At 37.9% G+C, this 16,462-nt stretch overlaps 4 protein-coding genes across 8 annotated transcripts in view; 1 reads left to right on the plus strand and 3 right to left on the minus strand.

Annotated features, from left to right (window-relative positions):
- Nucleotides 1-904: 904 nt before the first annotated feature.
- On the minus strand, nt 905-4,303 carry LOC104816958 (transcription factor MYB104-like). Of its 4 annotated transcripts, none has more exons than XM_010546003.2 (5): nt 3,525-4,303; nt 3,020-3,024; nt 2,516-2,843; nt 1,412-2,351; nt 905-1,232 (listed from the first exon to the last, which is right to left on the minus strand). In XM_010546003.2, exons 1-5 carry the CDS (start codon nt 3,546-3,548, stop codon nt 1,108-1,110), a joined length of 1,422 nt encoding a protein of 473 aa, XP_010544305.1. In that variant the 5' UTR covers nt 3,549-4,303; the 3' UTR covers nt 905-1,107. The 4 variants fall into 4 exon arrangements, with proteins under 4 accessions (XP_010544305.1, XP_010544306.1, XP_010544307.1 ...); XM_010546004.2 differs by having other exon boundaries at nt 905-1,261; XM_010546005.2 differs by having other exon boundaries at nt 2,941-3,024.
- A 1,239-nt stretch (nt 4,304-5,542) lies between these two features.
- Nucleotides 5,543-9,297, plus strand: LOC104816959 (oligoribonuclease-like). The gene is made up of 8 exons (XM_010546007.1): nt 5,543-5,721; nt 6,362-6,445; nt 7,008-7,084; nt 7,586-7,667; nt 7,775-7,830; nt 8,393-8,482; nt 8,558-8,648; nt 8,775-9,297. Exons 1-8 carry the CDS (start codon nt 5,598-5,600, stop codon nt 8,894-8,896), a joined length of 726 nt encoding a protein of 241 aa, XP_010544309.1. The 5' UTR covers nt 5,543-5,597; the 3' UTR covers nt 8,897-9,297.
- Nucleotides 9,298-10,041: 744 nt separating this feature from the next.
- LOC104816960 (proteasome subunit alpha type-3) lies at nt 10,042-13,636 on the minus strand. Its single transcript, XM_010546008.1, has 10 exons — nt 13,435-13,636; nt 13,204-13,243; nt 12,708-12,791; nt 12,506-12,579; nt 12,094-12,180; nt 11,921-12,005; nt 11,775-11,821; nt 11,061-11,126; nt 10,800-10,890; nt 10,042-10,310 (listed from the first exon to the last, which is right to left on the minus strand). The coding sequence occupies exons 1-10, from the start codon at nt 13,536-13,538 to the stop codon at nt 10,239-10,241; spliced, it is 750 nt and encodes a 249-aa protein (XP_010544310.1). The 5' UTR covers nt 13,539-13,636; the 3' UTR covers nt 10,042-10,238.
- A 706-nt stretch (nt 13,637-14,342) lies between these two features.
- LOC104816962 (protein ETHYLENE INSENSITIVE 3-like) overlaps nt 14,343-16,462 on the minus strand; it is a 3,630-nt gene continuing 1,510 nt past the window's right edge. For both annotated transcript variants that reach the window (XM_010546010.2, XM_010546009.2), the window contains exon 3: nt 14,343-16,462. In XM_010546010.2, the coding sequence (XP_010544312.1) occupies nt 14,552-16,450 (1,899 nt within the window). In that variant the 5' untranslated portion in view covers nt 16,451-16,462 and the 3' untranslated portion in view covers nt 14,343-14,551.

Raw genomic sequence — 16,462 nt, forward strand, 5'->3', positions numbered from 1 at the left:
ATAAGAACACTAGTAATATATATATGTGCAAGAGTGTTTTTACATGTAAATTAGTAAATAATAGGGACACAAAATATACCCAATTCTAAAATCATAATCATATTGGAATCACATTTCTACAACCCAAATGTTTCTTCACGGAATTGGTAACTCACGCTCAAGAGCATAAATCATTTTTGTGTAAATATATCTAGTGAACCCATCCATCTATAAGGAGATATAAGATTTAGTACAACGCTATCGAGATGAGAAAAATATCGTGTGTATATCTTTGACTGTTTGAATATTAATGTTCATCAATTTTTATATGTATTTCACTGATATTTTTCTACGTTTTAGAATCCACTACAAAACCATCTATTGGAGCTTGATCACAAACATTTTCAAAGCCGATAAAAATACTATGCGCATTTTTTTTTTATATTTCGAAACTTTTCTATCAAACTCTGAATAATAAAGATTACTTTTACAATAGACTTTTCGAGTATAAAATCAAATTGGTTGACGAAAATAGATGTGTTACAACATAAATGTTTTTCCGCACTTTGTTCCCCCAATTTCATGACATGACTCATAATATCCACACGTAATCACATGTCTGACGAAAACTAAAAATTACCAAAATAACCCCATCAATTTCTTAGAAAGTTTTCTTAGGTTAGGATTTTAGGAGTACACAACGTTAATCTTTCATGATCGAATATGCTATGGATGCGGGAGGAAGGATCATACTTTGGTTAGGATTTGATCAAACAAACGGAAAAAACAAAAATTCAAACAGTACATAACTTGATATGAATTCAATTACGTTATTTAATTGTAGATTAACTTGTACATTCAATTATGATATGTGTTTAATGTGTGTGTGTGTGTGTGTATGTATAAAAGCTTGTGAAACCTACTTCAGATGACGCACAAAAGAATTGCTGAATTTTTGTTTTTATTTTTTATTTTTGTAGCGTTTATTTTACCTATATGTATACGGTTCACATACTCTACTCAAAACTCACGTACCCAGAAACCGCAAAGATTCTGAAAAAGAGAACGTCTCCACGAAAGAAAGAAGGTGACTGAAACAAAAAATGGGGACGAGTCTCTGTCTTCTGTTCAGCAGCCGTACTTGTCCTCGCCCAGAAGTTTACCTATCATGTCTCCATGAAAGGATTTGTGCCTCTTGTTTGATTCTTGCTGAGGCTTAGTCCCCCCGCTCCGCTCGAGCCATGAGTTGCATCCTGCGGATAGAGAAAGAGCGGATATTGGCCTGTATTTACAATGTTTTGAACGTTTCAGAGCTCATAGAATTCGAGATGAACATGGAAAAGAAGTTGGGTTTCGTCATTTCGACAGAAGTAGCGGAAAGTTTTTACTGGACGGTAATCATAGTAAACTAGATAGAGTGTGAGAGTTTTACCTGATGAGCTTGCACTGATGGGAGTAAACTGACTGATGATTGACGAAGAAGACTGAAGAAAGGGGGAGACCGAGACTGAGTCGGTATCTTTCACCTCTCTCATCCCCGATGAATCCACGGCTTTCATGGAGCCACTCAACATCTGAGATTGATAGAGAACTGACTCTAACAGGCCGTTGTTCTGCGAAGGCGGGCAATCCGACAGAGTGTGATGATCCGTAAGAGGGGATTGGATCAAAGTGTCGACTGACTCAAGAGGTGGCATCAGGTCAGAAGTGTTGTCTTCCCAGATGCAAGCGTTTTGAGTGTTGTCAACATATTGGATGGAAGGGAGCTCCAACTCCTTGCCCCCGTCTGCGAAGGGAGCGGAAGAAGAAGAAGAACAGCCAGGCAGATGGCTATCGGGTAGAACGTTAAACTGGGACGACTGTTCCAGGGTGCTCTGAAAATACGGGTAGGAGGAGAGGTTCATCCTGAAGGGATCATCCCCTCCCATCCTATCGTAAGGACAGTTATAGAAATTGAACTCGGGTTCATTGGTGACATAACCATCCATTCCAGTAAAGAGAGTTTCTGGTTCCCAGTGGCATGTCGGCATGGATGTCGGCATGGATGTGGGTGGTATCAAGCCGAATGAATCAACAATGTTACCTTCTATCATTCTGGTGCTAGGAGGCACTGACGGGTATGATACTAAATTTGAATTGAGCCCTAATTTGTTGAATGTTATTTCCGGGATATCCATGCTACCGTCTGACCTCACCAGATCTTGGCCTTGAGCATCGTCACTAGCCAATGCATCAACGTTTTGACCATTTTGAGCTGCAGTCAACACTTGTTGGCGAACTTCGTCGGGGTAAATCGGTAAGCCAGCTCGCTGCAGTCTTTTGAGTCTTGTGTTCCAGAAATTTTTTATTTCATTGTCCGTTCGCCCAGGCAACTGAAAGATACCAACAGAAAGGAGGAACACGCCCTAATCATATGCTGTATTGACTTACACTATCTAACCAAAACACGAAACATATGAGCAGAACATGAATAATATCATGATGCTCAAATAAATTCTCAGGAAAAATGTACAGAAGAAAATAGCTCTTTACATACCTCTGCTGCCATGCGAGCCCACTTATTACCCATAAGAGCATGGAGTTCAATGACTCGCCGCTCTTCTTCATGGGTAAAAGCGCCCTTCCTCAAATCTGGCCTCAGATGATTTACCCAACGGAGGCGGCAGCTTTTCCCGCACCGAGAAAGTCCAGAGTGCTTTTGAACAGCATTCCAGTTTCCTTCACCGTGTTCTTGTACATATTCTAACAGAATCGCGTCTTCATCCGTTGTCCAAGGTCCTTTCTTCAAGTAATTTCCTTGTCCCCTGCTACTACTACCGCCGCTGTCTTCGCCTGATCCAGAATCACGGCGACCTTTAGGCATCCTGTGTGAATGTTAGTTATCATTCTAGCAGCCCCCTGACGGTTTTTTTAAATATGGTAGGAAATCAAATTTTCTGGGAAAAGTCCTCTTTGTGGTACCAATATTAAGAGGGTAACGCCAAGATTCAATTATCTAAATTCCACGATGAAGAGGAAGAGCATCCACGGAGCGACTTACCAAGCCTAATACAAAAAAAAAAAAAATGGACTCATGCTGTCGATCTGATTCACTCTTGAAGAAAACAGAAGATGAAGGAGAGCTATGCAACAGCCAAGTAAAAAAAAATCATACTTTAACAACAAAATCGAAATAGCCTTTGCTTAAAAATCCCGCTATTGTACCATAAATCCAAGCTATTTCAGGGTAATTATGAAGCTGTATAAAAACGATCGCGTTTACAAGCTAATTGTTGTTCTTCTAAGAATTTCCAAGTTTGCTCCTAAAATTGATGAAAGCTCTATAAATCTTATGATATGAAATTCGAAATCACAAAGATAAGTATGAGGAAGAAAAAAGTGCAGAGTAGATTCAAGCAAATGCGGCATATCTCTCAGACTCCGTGAAAATTTTCACCAGTTCATGATCGTCAAGGCAACTATATTCATGAGCGAGTAAATGCAATTAAACAATTATGTTCAGTTCCCAACAAAATTTCTGAAACTCGTAAGAGGAATAGTCATACCTCAATGAATCGAGCACCAACCATCACCAAATCAGCCGAAAAAAAAACTCAGTATTGTTCGCTGAATCTCAACGATGGTGGCAAGAACAGAATCTGAAACTACAATGTTAAACTCCTTACAGCTTCGATTATGTCAGAAGCTTCAGAAAACGCCGATCGCGGGGATTCGAGATGAAAACCCTAGTGGCTGCTTCGGAAATTCACTCGAAATTCGAAGAGGATACCAAATTAGAAAGTAAACTGAAAACAGGAGAAGCTGGAGAAAGAAAAAAAGCAAACCAAAAAAGGACTGGTAATGGAATTTGTTTTTTCCCGCAACCCTAATAACAATCGATGAAGAAAAATGGTCACGATTTAAACAGAGAAACCGGAGATGAATTGCATTTAGAGATCAAACGAGAGAGAGAGGGAGAGAGAGAAATCAGCTAGAAAATAGGAACGATCCGTTCAAGTTGGAGATGAAATTCTTCAAAAATCGAGGATAAAAAAGAAAATAAAGAAAGAAAATTTGGATTTTCCAGGAAGATCTACCCTAATCGAATCACATAAGGATAGCCGCGGCGATCAGAGAGCGAATCTAGTAGAGAGAAACGTGGAGATGTAAACAACCCATTGTGAATTCTCCCCCTCTCTATCTCTCTATATATGTGCGTATATATCTCTCAGATTTCCGCTGAAAAGCAGCGAAAACGTGCTCCACTGAATCAGAGTGTTCACTTTCCCGCACCCTGAGAAAAAATTTTCTTGGCATCCAAACAACGAAAAGCACGAAAACGGAGATGGAATTTTGGGTTCGCTCATTTATATATGTACATTTGGCAATTCGAACTTATTACGACGGTTTAATGAGATAGAACAATGAGATTCCAAACATATAATAAATATATTTCAATATAAAACAAAAGATCGTAAATCTTGAAGCTTTCAAAATAAATAAAAATAATGGTCACAAAATATAATATGAAATCCTTTAAAAATTTAGTTTAATGAAATAGATAAATCTAAGCATATTAGTAAAACAAATAATTAATAATTTCAAAGAAAGAAAAACCGTAGCATATTAGTAATAATCAAACGCCAACTATATTAGAAAGATTAATCCAAATTAGATAAATTTATTTCATCATAGTTTTCTTCCTTTTAACTCAATTTATTTATTAATTTATTCATTTTTCCTAAAAATAATCCTCTCGTCAAAATTAATTTGGCATATTTGGATCATTTATCTTTTTTCAACATATGTTATGCATTTGGTTTTTATATTTTGCTAGAGATTTATTTATCAATTATTAAAATCCAAATAACAAATTTTCTGTCCCAAAAAAAGAGAGAAAAGTTTGCTAAGTAGTATTTATCGAGAGCGAAATAGTAGATTATTTAACCCTTATTAGTTGGGTGCTAAAAAATATTTTTTGTTGTTTTTAAAATATTTATACTACGATTTAAATTTCATTATTAAAAATTTAATAATTTAGAATACACAAAAACATCTTTATCTATTCCTACCCTAAAGATATCATTTTTTGTAAATAGTAGACGAACTCGCTCCTATGAAAATAAAGTTGTATAAAAAACTATGAATTTTATGTATTAAAATTTGATTGAAAATAAAACTATCTTATTATATTCTATATAAATACTTAAAGAGAAGAGATATCTCACACATAAAAAATTATATAAAAGATAACCTTTTTGTATACAAATACTTTTGTAAATGAATTATGAAAATCTTAGTGTAAAAAGTCATATATAATGAACTATAATTAAAAAGATACACAAAACTCTAATTTTATATAAAAACTATTTTTAAAGAATTTTAATAAAGTTTTATAAAAACAAATTATGATAAATCTTATATAAACAGGACTATATAATTTTTTTAAAAAATAAATAATTAAAGGAAAATAAATCAAAATCTCAAATAACCATTATAAAATTACAGGTGTAGTTGGGTCGGATGGAGGCTTTAGTTATATGATCTTTGAAATTTTAATTATGTAACATATGATTCATCGGCAGAATAGAACAATTATTTTTGTTTTTTTGTTTTACAAATTGTTACCAGAAAATTAAATGGACCGTCTCTCCAACGCCTTTTCCCTTCTTGCCTTGGCCGACGAAGATGGTCAGACGCCGGCTCCGGCGACCCCGTCATCTCCGGCCACCACTGCTTCATCATCGTCTTCATCCTTGCCTGGTTATACTGTGTTCTTAAGCCGCACTTTTCTCTTTACCTGTCTGATTTGCAAGTTGAGTTCGATGTCTTCTCCATCACTGTCTGTTCAACTTCTAGGGTTTTGTTTCGTCGCAAGAACAGCGTGTTGATTACTTTTTGTCTGCTTCTTGTTTTCGTAGATATAAATCCGTTCTGGGTATTTTGATTTTGTCATTGTTAGTTTTCTAGTATAGATTCGAATGTAGGAGAAACACATTCATCGTTTGTGTTTGCCTTCTGAATTCTGATTAAAAAGTTGTGTGTTTTGATGTTCTTCCCCGAATAATCTTGGGGGAAATTTGTAGGATTCATCATTATTTGCTGTCGAAAACTAGCTAAAAGTGTAGGGATCCATTGATGTGTCGTGCATGTGGACTGAATAATAATTGATTTGGAGAACCTGGTTTACGTCTCACTGTGAGAAGGCTTGGATTTTCCGCTTTCTTTGTTAGATTCTGTCAAAACAGTTGCCGAGGATTAGGTTCGGTTTCTGTTGATTTAGGAGCTTGAAACATAAGTTGCAAACCCGTCTGACTTTTAGATTTTATGTGCTCTGCCGAGATGAATAATTGCGGTCCCCTTTGTTGCTGCTTTGTTGTTTACGTGAACTCTTCTTGAACAGGAAACCAAGGAGCGAAAGTTAACGGTCCGCTTGAGCTTGGAGAATTCAAGCAACCGCTTGTCTGGATTGACTTGGAAATGACTGGTATGTTGTTCATGATGAGCCACGATGATCTTGGTTGGTGTTTATTTTTTTAAATATATTGTGTGTTAAATGTTAGATTGGATTAAATCAGGACCTAGTTTTTCTCTTTTATTCTGATTAGAATCCTAATTCCCTGCGGACTCGTGTGCTTGGTCTATATCTGCTCTTTGTATCTTGCTTCATCTTCCGCTAAATAGCATGTAAGATGCTTGTAGCACCTGAGTATGGATTCTTCAAACTCTTTGATGGTACCCATAGAATTTGTCATCTCGTTTGTTTTATAGCCATTTCCTTTACGAGTTCTCTCTTATCTATTATCTTTTTAAGTGCATATGAGCAAACAATATTACAACTCCTTTCTCTTTTTTTCTTTCTTTCTTTTGATTCAGATATGACATTTCCTTCTTGAAGGTAACCCTGAATGTTTTAAGAAAGAAATCTATTTGGTTTCTGGTTTTTGCAGCTGCCCTTGTAATGGTTTGCAATAAAACTGTATATCCATTCAGCTTCTTGTTGGCTAACCATGAGTTTTCTTAATTCTTTTGTGTATATTGCTGTCTAGGTCTAAATATTGAAGCCGACAGGATATTGGAGATCGCTTGTATCGTTACTGATGGAAAATTAACCAAATCAGTGGAGGTACTATTATTTATCTATTCATGCTTTATAAACATTCTTTATTGTCATTGTTCTGTTTTTGATGTTTTTACACTCATTTCCTGTGTTTTTTCATGCCAAAAAGGAAGTTAAATTTTTTACATGTTACCCTGTCAGATAGTGTCTTAGTAATGAAAATATTCAGACCAAACGAATAGCATTTTCTTAAAGGAACTAACAATCTAGTGTTTTGTTTTTCCTATTCATGTTCCACACTTGAATTGAGAATAACCTTTTCCTGAAGGAACATTAGTAAATGACATCAAATAAACTGTCTTACGTTGTATTTTAATTGATAATTTTGTAATTTTGTCTATTTGAAAGTTGTGGGAGCTCCATCTCTATCTCTAGCTCACTCTCAATCGAGTCATCGGCTCAGTTGACCTTTATCTTTAAAATGTCTGCGCATCTTATATCTTCTCTGTCTGGAATTCTCGTGGGATGCATCTTTGTTATGCACTAAAAGAGCTCCTCTTCTGTTAGGGTCCAGATTTGGTAATACATCAAACCAAATGCTGTCTAGATAGGATGGGTGAGTGGTGTCAAACACATCACGGTGCTAGTGGTAAGTTCGCCAACCAGAATAATATGGTCTCAACGTAATTTTCATACTGGATGTTCTAACAGGATCTCATGCTTGTTTAATGTGGTCTCATGATGGTTTTCCTGTAGGGTTGACAGAGGAAGTGCTTCAGAGTACAATAAGCGAAATGGAGGCTGAAAAGCAGGTATTCTGATTGATAGCTTACAGAATCTTTTATATATTTTCAGGCATTTTCGCTGTTCCTCCTAGATGAAGTAGAATCATATTGCCTTAATTTTCATGCCACATACAGTTGACACAGAAATTTAAAGAGGAAAATTGTGAACATTTACTCTATTGTGTAATAACAGTATTTACACCCTGATTGTTTCCTGGTTCAATTAGACTCGTGTTGTCTTATGTTTCATGTCATATAGGTTTGACGTAGATAATTTGGCACGAAAATTAAAAGGAAAAATTTTTAAAATCGTCTCTACTGTGCAATAACTAGAATGACATTCACACATGTTGTAAGATCTAATGCCATAATGTATTTTGCTTCAATGAGTCCATCTACAATTACCATATGTTCTAGACTGTGAACCATTTCAGCATCAGAGCTTTCAACAGAGCTCCAAATTTTAATCAAATACCACTCCTTCATTTCTGTATCTATTCTAACAATAACTTTTCTGGTGAGTGAGATCTGCATCATACCACATTTTTTCTCGTCATTCAGAACATTCCTCTTCCTTGGCTTTTTGCAGGTCATCGAATTCGTAAAGAAGCATGTAGGAGGTTCAGAGACTCCACTTTTAGCCGGAAACTCGGTTTATGTGGATTTCCAATTCTTGAAGGTAACTTACTAACCAGACCCTGAACCTCTGTTCTTCAGTGCATCTTGGAATCCTTACTGGCCTTCTTTTTCACAGAAATACATGCCAGATTTAGCTGCCCTTTTCCCTCATGTACTCGTCGATGTCAGTAGCGTCAAAGCTTTATGCAAACGTTGGTACCCACAAGGTAAAACTTATACATTAAACACTTCTTCTAAACATCAAAGGCCTTTCCTTTTCTTTGTATACATTTTACGTATGTGGACAAATGCCCACAATTCATCGCTGCGTGTATTTGTTGCTTTGAGCTTAGATCGAAGGATGAAACCAGCAAAGGAAAACAAACACAGAGCCATGGATGATATAAGAGGAAGCATCAAGGAGCTCAAGTTCTACAAGGAAAATATATTCAAAGCAAGCAAGTCAAGGAGATGAGTTCCTTGCATATGTCTTTGTTACAGGACCGTCTCCTTTGCAAGACCCTTCGGGTTCCAAAGGTGATGGAGATTGGAATTCTACTTCTAAGAACCCGGAAGGAATTCTATTGAGAGTCTGAAAAAAGAAGAAGAAAATCAGGGTTATTTATACTTTATTGTAAATTTTCAAAATACCCTTATTTACTTGAACCGATTTAACTGGTTTTAATTCCCCTAAACCAGTGGGGTTTTCTATCATTACTTTTGCAGATTCTAAAGCCAGAGTGGAGTTTGAAAGTACCCTGTAGGACAAGTCTTGTGAAGCTAGAACCCTAACTTCGAGTGCAGACACACCAATTGAGGTGTGTCTGAACATTGCTTGAGAAGAAAGTACAGTTGAAATCTAAACCATTCGTAGTCTTTGATTGGTCTTTTTCGAGTTGCATTTACTGCAAAAGTAAATACAATGACGTCAGGTGGTTTTGTTTTGTGGGCTAACACACGAATTTTACTTCCCTTTTGGTTAAGAAATTGTTTGCCTTTGATGAGAATCGAGTGTACGAACTCGGATTTTTTTAAAGATATTTTCATTATTAGATTATAAATTGCAAAGGACTGAAAGTAGGTAAAACAATTCTTACATATTAAAATTTAAAAAAAAAATAACGGAAATTTATTTCATGTTTATATCCTATTATTAAAATATAGTGTTGTCAAATTATTTTCAGGCTTGACTTTTACCATGAGACCTGTGTTCACTTTTTACTTTGAACTCCAGTTTTGTTTTTAAATAGATTCTTGACATGATTTCTTCCAAAACAACACATTCAAGGGTATCTTTGGAGAGTGTAGAGATGCATTATCTTATCTTCTTTTGGTACTTCAATCTGCAGAAACATTGACTCGTTTTCTTCCATCTTAAACCCATAAAATCGTCGCTTAAATATATTTCGTGTGGCATGAATTCGTTCTCCAATGCTTTGCAAATACCAATTACGGTCATCTTCATGTTTTACTGTGTGCATAAATTGATCTCGGAGGTAAAGAAAAGGCATAACTCCTAAAGGGGTTTGAACAGAGAATATGACAATTTAGCAGGGAAATTGGGGATTCAAACCTAACAATAACGTAAGTGAAATCTTTATCATTTCAAAACCCTTTGAAGAAAAAGAAGCAATCATTCTTTAAAAGAGGTTATTTTGCCACACAACCAGAAAGGGAGGGCATAACAAGAGGATGATGGTCCACAAAGCTTAAGACACAGTTCAACAATTATCTATGACAACATCCATCACCCGAGAGAGACAATCAAAGTTTAAAAAATAAAACATTTTTTTAACTAATCAAACATAACCTCAATTTTAGTCAGCGTCCATCTCTTCAAGTGCAGTCTTTGCTGCAGTCTTGGCTTCCTCTAGGAGATCATCAGGAACCTGACGAAAGACAAGGTAAAACCCGATGAATACCGAGAGAGATCAAGTGTCACCTTATACCGGGTGTAGACCTTCAAGACTAGAAGCTCGGTGTGGATATCAACGAAAAGAAAATATAACCCTTTGATATCAATATTCTCAATGTGTTGATTCATTTTTAGAACAAGCCTTGTCAAAAAGGAAACCGAGGTTCTTGCTCTAATAAACCTAAGGCATATCCTGATACCCCAAATATCTATATGCTGTTTCCAATTGACAGGTTTAGACATCAAAGGGTATAGGGCACCAAAGATTTCTTCACAGTGGTCTACTCTGGTCTACTTAGTGATGTTTTCCAATGGACAGTTTTGAAACATCAAGATATATCAGGTACCAAAGGTTGGTTGCTATAAACTAGCTGATCCGAATTTCGACCATTTATGTTCATATTAATTCATCTAATTACCATAGCCTGAAGAGATTTACAGAAGGAAAAAAAAAAGATAATACCTTCTGATGATCTCTTTTCGACTCATCACAGATCCAGCTCATCTCCAATTCAAAGGCTTTGTCCTTGGCTTCATCATGTAGCTTGTAGATTCTGCATATGAATGTGAAGTTTAGATCTTGCTATACATGAACATGGAGCAAATAGCACAAGATGCAGGAAGAAAGGGTTGCCCAACGGCGTCAGAATCTTTTCATAATATGAAAAACAAAATCAGGAGACGAGTACTGAAATGAATAAATGTGAGGCGGGGCAATACTCACATCTTGGCCACCTCAATAACTCCCTCTCGGCAAGTCATCTCAGAAAGTTTTAATTTCTCTATTTCCCTGCAGAAGAAAACCATTGGCCCACGTGAAAAATTAGACCAAAGTTGAAATCTTAGCTTTTTAAATAATCATTATACAACTGTATGATGTACATGCTTAGTTGCATAATCCATAGAATGGTATGGTGGGAAAAGATCTCCAAAAACCAAATTAAACTGATTCAAACACAGAACTTGGAGTATTCAGGATGCCTCACGTCCTTAATATGGATATGAAGTTTCAGACATTTTTCAATATGGTACTGGAACACGAATGGCTATGTCAGAGTTCTGATATCCAAGACATCATCTATTATTCAAGAAGACCAAACCTCACTCTTCAAAGCCAGTTACAGGCAATGATATCTAAATAAGTTTAAGCTAAGCTTCTACATAGTAAGCCACAGAAATCGAACGACAAACTACCATGATACCATCCATCACCCGAGCACCAACTGCCCCTTTTCAACCGAGGATATTTTGTCTTGTATGAAATGGAACAGATGCTTTTAACTCACCATATTTTTTTAACAAATTTCTAAACACTTGTGGAGTAGATTGCATTACGAATATCCTGGAAACAACACATATCCAGTCCATGTGTGTCCCTACATAATACCGTAACATCATGAAAAAAAGGTTAAAGTGTAGGGATGGGAAAACAGCTTACGTTTTAGCAGCCTGCTTTCCCTTCCCGATTGCCGCACCGAAATATCTCTGCAAGAGAAAAGATCCAAACAGGAACATTGAGCACAACGTCCCTAAGCTAATATTTATACACATCTCATTTGAAATGCTGCTCGGAGATGAACTTACATGTGAGATGCCTGACGGCTCAATCATGTACAATTGTGGTCCGTCTCTATCATAACCTCCGAGAATAACCCCACAGCCAAAGGGCCTTCAAGTACAAAACCATTCAATATATCATTCATGCAAGGGAAAAAGAAAATGTTGCGGTGATAGAAAAGCCACAAAATTGTTCATACCTGAGCCACCAATATAGGGTGCACAAATGTACGTAACTTGCAACTCGTTCAGAAAGTTCCTTCACAGGTATGGCTTCGCCATAGACACTAAATTGTTATGAACAAAGAAAGTGGGGTTTTCAACAATCAGTAAACCATTTATTATATCCAGACATGCTAAAGCACAGATGGATAAATAATGACTCAGGCTCAGCATTGCGAATTTTATGCTGCCAAAGTGGTGAAACAATTTTTCTCCTTCTAAGTAGAAAATTCTCAAAGTGAAAAGTTATAGCACTAGAACAGTCTTTCAAATATTTTAAATTAAATGATGCCAATTAGCCAGCAAAAGAAGCTCACAAAATCAAGCTGATGCAGACTAAATAACTATGAAGAAATGCAAATTCAAGTGTAACAATATTTTCATTACAACCTCTCATAATTCATTGCCTCAGATTTAGCCCGTGTGACAATTTGCCTTCCATCAGCTGCTAATCCAGCAACAGCCTGGTATAAGCCACACAGTGAGACAATAGAACACGGAACATAACAGATATATAACCGGAACAACGATCATGCGGCATCATAGTAATAATTCTCCAGGATTAAGAATAGGGAAAAGGAAAAGAGCATACCATGCCCGCATGACGATGACACGAATGGATTCTCCGGTTGGAACCCGGTAGCATCATCTTTGATGCGATAAGCTTCTCCACACCCTTAAGTTAAAAAACTAACATTTTGGTAAGACAATTTCTATATCAAGTCTTAATACTACCACTCTCCACTCTCATGCCTAATTGGAGAGAAAGCTTATTGAGCATAAACCGGAAAATGATCAAGATGGAGATCGAGAGATGGGCCATCAGAAGTTAAGAAAACAGAACACAAATTTGCTTCAGATTATGGAAAATGAAGACATTGATTAGAAACTAACAGAATACATCTATAGTGAATATCAAAGCTATATCACGAAAACCCACATGCAAAACAATCAGTACTAGCGCGAATCCAAGTCCGAATAAAATAAACTAATTCACAAGCTCAAGGTCACATTTGTACCCTAAATCCCAACTCGAGAATCCCAAGGAACAACTGAGACAAAATGAAAGGAAGGGAACAAGAACATACCATGACAATTCCGTCCTTGCACTTGATCCCAACAACAGTTCTGCAAAACAAACAAACAAACAAAAAAATCTGCCATGAACTTCACCGCATGAACAATAAAAAGCAACCCCAGAAGCGACGAGGACTCCATACGCCATTCACTCAACACTTCAACAGCCGAATCTGATCTAAACGAAAACGATAAGGGAGAGTACGAAAAGCGATGAGGAAGAAGTGGATTTGGGAACTGACCCACTGTTGTCGACGGCTTTGGCGGCGTACTCGATCTGGAAGACACGGCCATCGGGGGAGAAGGTCGTGACGGAGAGATCGTACCCTGTTCCAATGCTGCTCATCTCGTTGATCTCCCTTTCGCTTCTTCTTCTTCGTGTTCTTACAGCACGAACGATCGGAGTGAGGTTTTCTTTGGTCTTAAGCCAGAGACATGGAAGGGAGAGCTTTCTCGCCCAACTTCTGTGTGACGACAAAGGAGCCGGGTCAAACCGGGTCGGGTTGATAAATCGGGTGGAGCGGCATTCGTTGGGCTAACGTTATATCTGATTGTGGACCCTCCTTACGAGGTCCGTCAGGGCCCATAAATAAAATAGGGAATTTTTTATTACCATTTAGCGGCATTGGCTAATGGCTATTAATAATTTACTTTTTAGGGTGAATGATATTGTTTTTTATTTTGGATTTTTGATTTTAGTTTTTAGTTTTTAGTTTTTGATTTTTGGATGTTATAAGTTTGTGAATCTAAAAAAAATATGACTTTTGATTCTTAGTTGATTTCTTTTATAGAGTAGATTTTCGGTTTTTTAGAAAAACCAAATTAAAAGAAATTTGATTATCGGTTTTTTCACTTTTTGAAATCCAAAAACTATTAAAACTCTTTCCATTCAATACCTTAATTATCCATAGAAATCTGTCATTTGCTTTTGATTGATATGCAAACAAGGAAATGGATTATCATTGTTATTGTTGGTTAAAAAAAAAATCGAATATTTAGAGACTGAAATCGGATTCGAGCAGGATGAAAATCTTAAATCACTGACATCGAATATACAAATGTATTATGAAAATACTATTTATCATAATATTTATTTAAAGTTTTTATCAGTATAGATTATATTTGATCTATTACAGTTCGAGATGGCGGATATCTGCGACCATTCAACCAATCATTTATTGCAAAACACCTAAATGTAGATCCCCAACAACATTTTACAAAGTCGGGTAACATTCTGGAAACAGTAACTAAAGATTCCACAGGTCAAGTGGAGAGATTCACTTGCCGACAACACTAGCACAGATTTACGAGTCGCTACCGAACACATTACATAATTGATAATGTTACATATGACTTGCTTCAGAACCATATCGACACATCTCGCTCTTGCCGCTTCGGCGGCATTCCCTCCATCCCTACTGCTTGCATATCGTTCCTGTCGTCAAATGATGCCAGATCGAACGGTGTAGAATCGAACACAAACTCCAATGGGCTGTTGCTGCTGCCGTTGTTGTCGTCACTGTTCTGGGTGGCAGCGAATGGGGAGGACATGAACTTGAACTCGCTGTTTCCTTGCATATACATTTGACTGCTGCTGTTGTTGTTGTTGCAGCTGTTTGGGAAGTTCAGGTCTTCAAAGAAACTTCCTTCGACCATGTTTCCATCTCTGTTTCCGAACTGGTTCTGTTCTTGATGATTCTGGGCTTTTGGCTGAAGCATCATGCTTTCATTTTCCACCATTGAAGAAGCTTGGTTGTTCTGGACGTTTCTGTCATACATGTCCATGAGCTCAGTGATCATCTTCTGCCCGTCTTCTGGCACCCCGAGGCCTGTTAGATCAATGGGTTGAGCTGCCGAGTTCATGGGCATGGCCACTGGCCTTGACTGAGTACAGGGTTGTAGTGCAACTGCAGGCTTTACTTCCCCGACCTGAAACTTAGATGCTCCATATGCTAAACAACTGTCTCGGTATGGACACACCAGTTGGTGGTTGTCCCTTGTGCCCCTGTCTTGAAATCCTAGATTGATTGCGCTGTGGGGACACTGAGGACTTTGACAAGTGAAGATTCTAGGGTTCATCACTGTGTTTAGATCACCATCTGATCTCCTCTTTCCCACGAACTCCATGTTAGCGGTGATGAGTTCTTCCTTAACCGAGAAATGCTGTTGGACCATATGCATATTAGCCATCCCGAAGTCTGGAGGATTGATCACATTCTCTGGTTTGTGCTCTTCCATGTCGTAATTGGGCTCCTTGTCAACACCTTCAACATCATACTCACTACATTCATTGCCGAAAAGCAACCCACTTCCTCCAGATGAAGAAATAGGAGGACAGGACTCGGGATAAAGCTCTTGTGCCAGGGACTCTTCTTGGTTAATGATGGCCAGCCAAGTAGCACTCTCTTTGGCTGTCATCTTATCCTGCAAACATTTGGATTGCCTCACGAGCTTCCGGATTTTAGCAATGTCTGGAAACATATGCTTGATAACAGCAGTCAAGACACCGACTTTCCATGCCTTCTTCAAATCATGAGGTTTCTTGTACGGTGGAGGGCCTTGATCCTTTGGCAAACCAAGTTGAGCCCACCACTCCTCCTTCCCCGAAGGCCACCATGGCGGAGGAACTCCCTTCTCCAATGGAAACCGCCTCTGTGGAGGGTCACAGTGTTGCATCAAAGCCGATAAGAGAGACCCCAGAGTCGTATCTTGAAGTTCTTGCAGTGTGTGCGGTGTTGGCCCAATTGGATTCTTAACCTCATTACTCCCAGGGATATTATTCTCGGCTTGGTACTTTGCTATAGCAGCTGGACCATTCCGATCAAACCTCACCTTATCCTTCCACCATTCCCGAAGGTTATCAGAGGCACCTGTCACGGGTTTTCCATTCTCGGGGATGATCCCGTAAACAAAACCTTGAGCTTTACACACTTCCATCATCTTCAGCATATACTTCAAGATCCCGTCTTGGGCCCTTGACATCTTCTTCCTCCTCGCTAGCTCTTGCGACTGCCTCTGCTTGGCGGAATCAACTCCTTCCTTACTCTTGCTCTGCTCCTTGAGACATTTAAGGCGGAGTTTGTCCCTCCACACCCTCCTCTCCAGTTCATCCACATCGATCTCTTCCTCGGTAAAGTCATCCTCCACAAAAGACTCGGTTCCAGCTTGTCGTGCAGGACAAAGATCCACTTCCGCAAGAGGCCCAGAGGAGAAGAAATCCATGTTCCCACGCATTCCCATCTCGTTGAACATCATCATAATTTCCCACAC

The sequence above is a fragment of the Tarenaya hassleriana genome, unplaced genomic scaffold (genome assembly GCF_000463585.1).
Source record: "Tarenaya hassleriana unplaced genomic scaffold, ASM46358v1 Cleome26, whole genome shotgun sequence".
Classification (NCBI taxonomy): domain Eukaryota; kingdom Viridiplantae; phylum Streptophyta; class Magnoliopsida; order Brassicales; family Cleomaceae; genus Tarenaya; species Tarenaya hassleriana.

Bases quoted from the DNA above. Each gene is read 5' to 3' on its own strand.
- LOC104816960 (XM_010546008.1), bottom strand. From the start codon at position 13,538: ATGAGCAGCATTGGAACAGGGTACGATCTCTCCGTCACGACCTTCTCC. The intron at 11,127-11,774 runs GTAAGCTGTTTT...TTTCTTCTGCAG, and splicing joins GGAAAGCAGGCTGCTAAAAC to GGAAATAGAGAAATTAAAAC. The intron at 10,311-10,799 runs GTATTATCTTTT...GTCTTTCGTCAG, and splicing joins CGAAAAGAGATCATCAGAAG to GTTCCTGATGATCTCCTAGA.
- LOC104816959 (XM_010546007.1), top strand. From the start codon at position 5,598: ATGGACCGTCTCTCCAACGCCTTTTCCCTTCTTGCCTTGGCCGACGAA. The intron at 5,722-6,361 runs GTTATACTGTGT...CTTCTTGAACAG, and splicing joins ATCGTCTTCATCCTTGCCTG to GAAACCAAGGAGCGAAAGTT. The intron at 6,446-7,007 runs GTATGTTGTTCA...ATTGCTGTCTAG, and splicing joins GATTGACTTGGAAATGACTG to GTCTAAATATTGAAGCCGAC.
- LOC104816958 (XM_010546003.2), bottom strand. From the start codon at position 3,548: ATGGTTGGTGCTCGATTCATTGAG. The intron at 2,352-2,515 runs GTATGTAAAGAG...GGTATCTTTCAG, and splicing joins GGGCTCGCATGGCAGCAGAG to TTGCCTGGGCGAACGGACAA. The intron at 1,233-1,411 runs GTAAAACTCTCA...CTCTATCCGCAG, and splicing joins CATCAGTGCAAGCTCATCAG to GATGCAACTCATGGCTCGAG.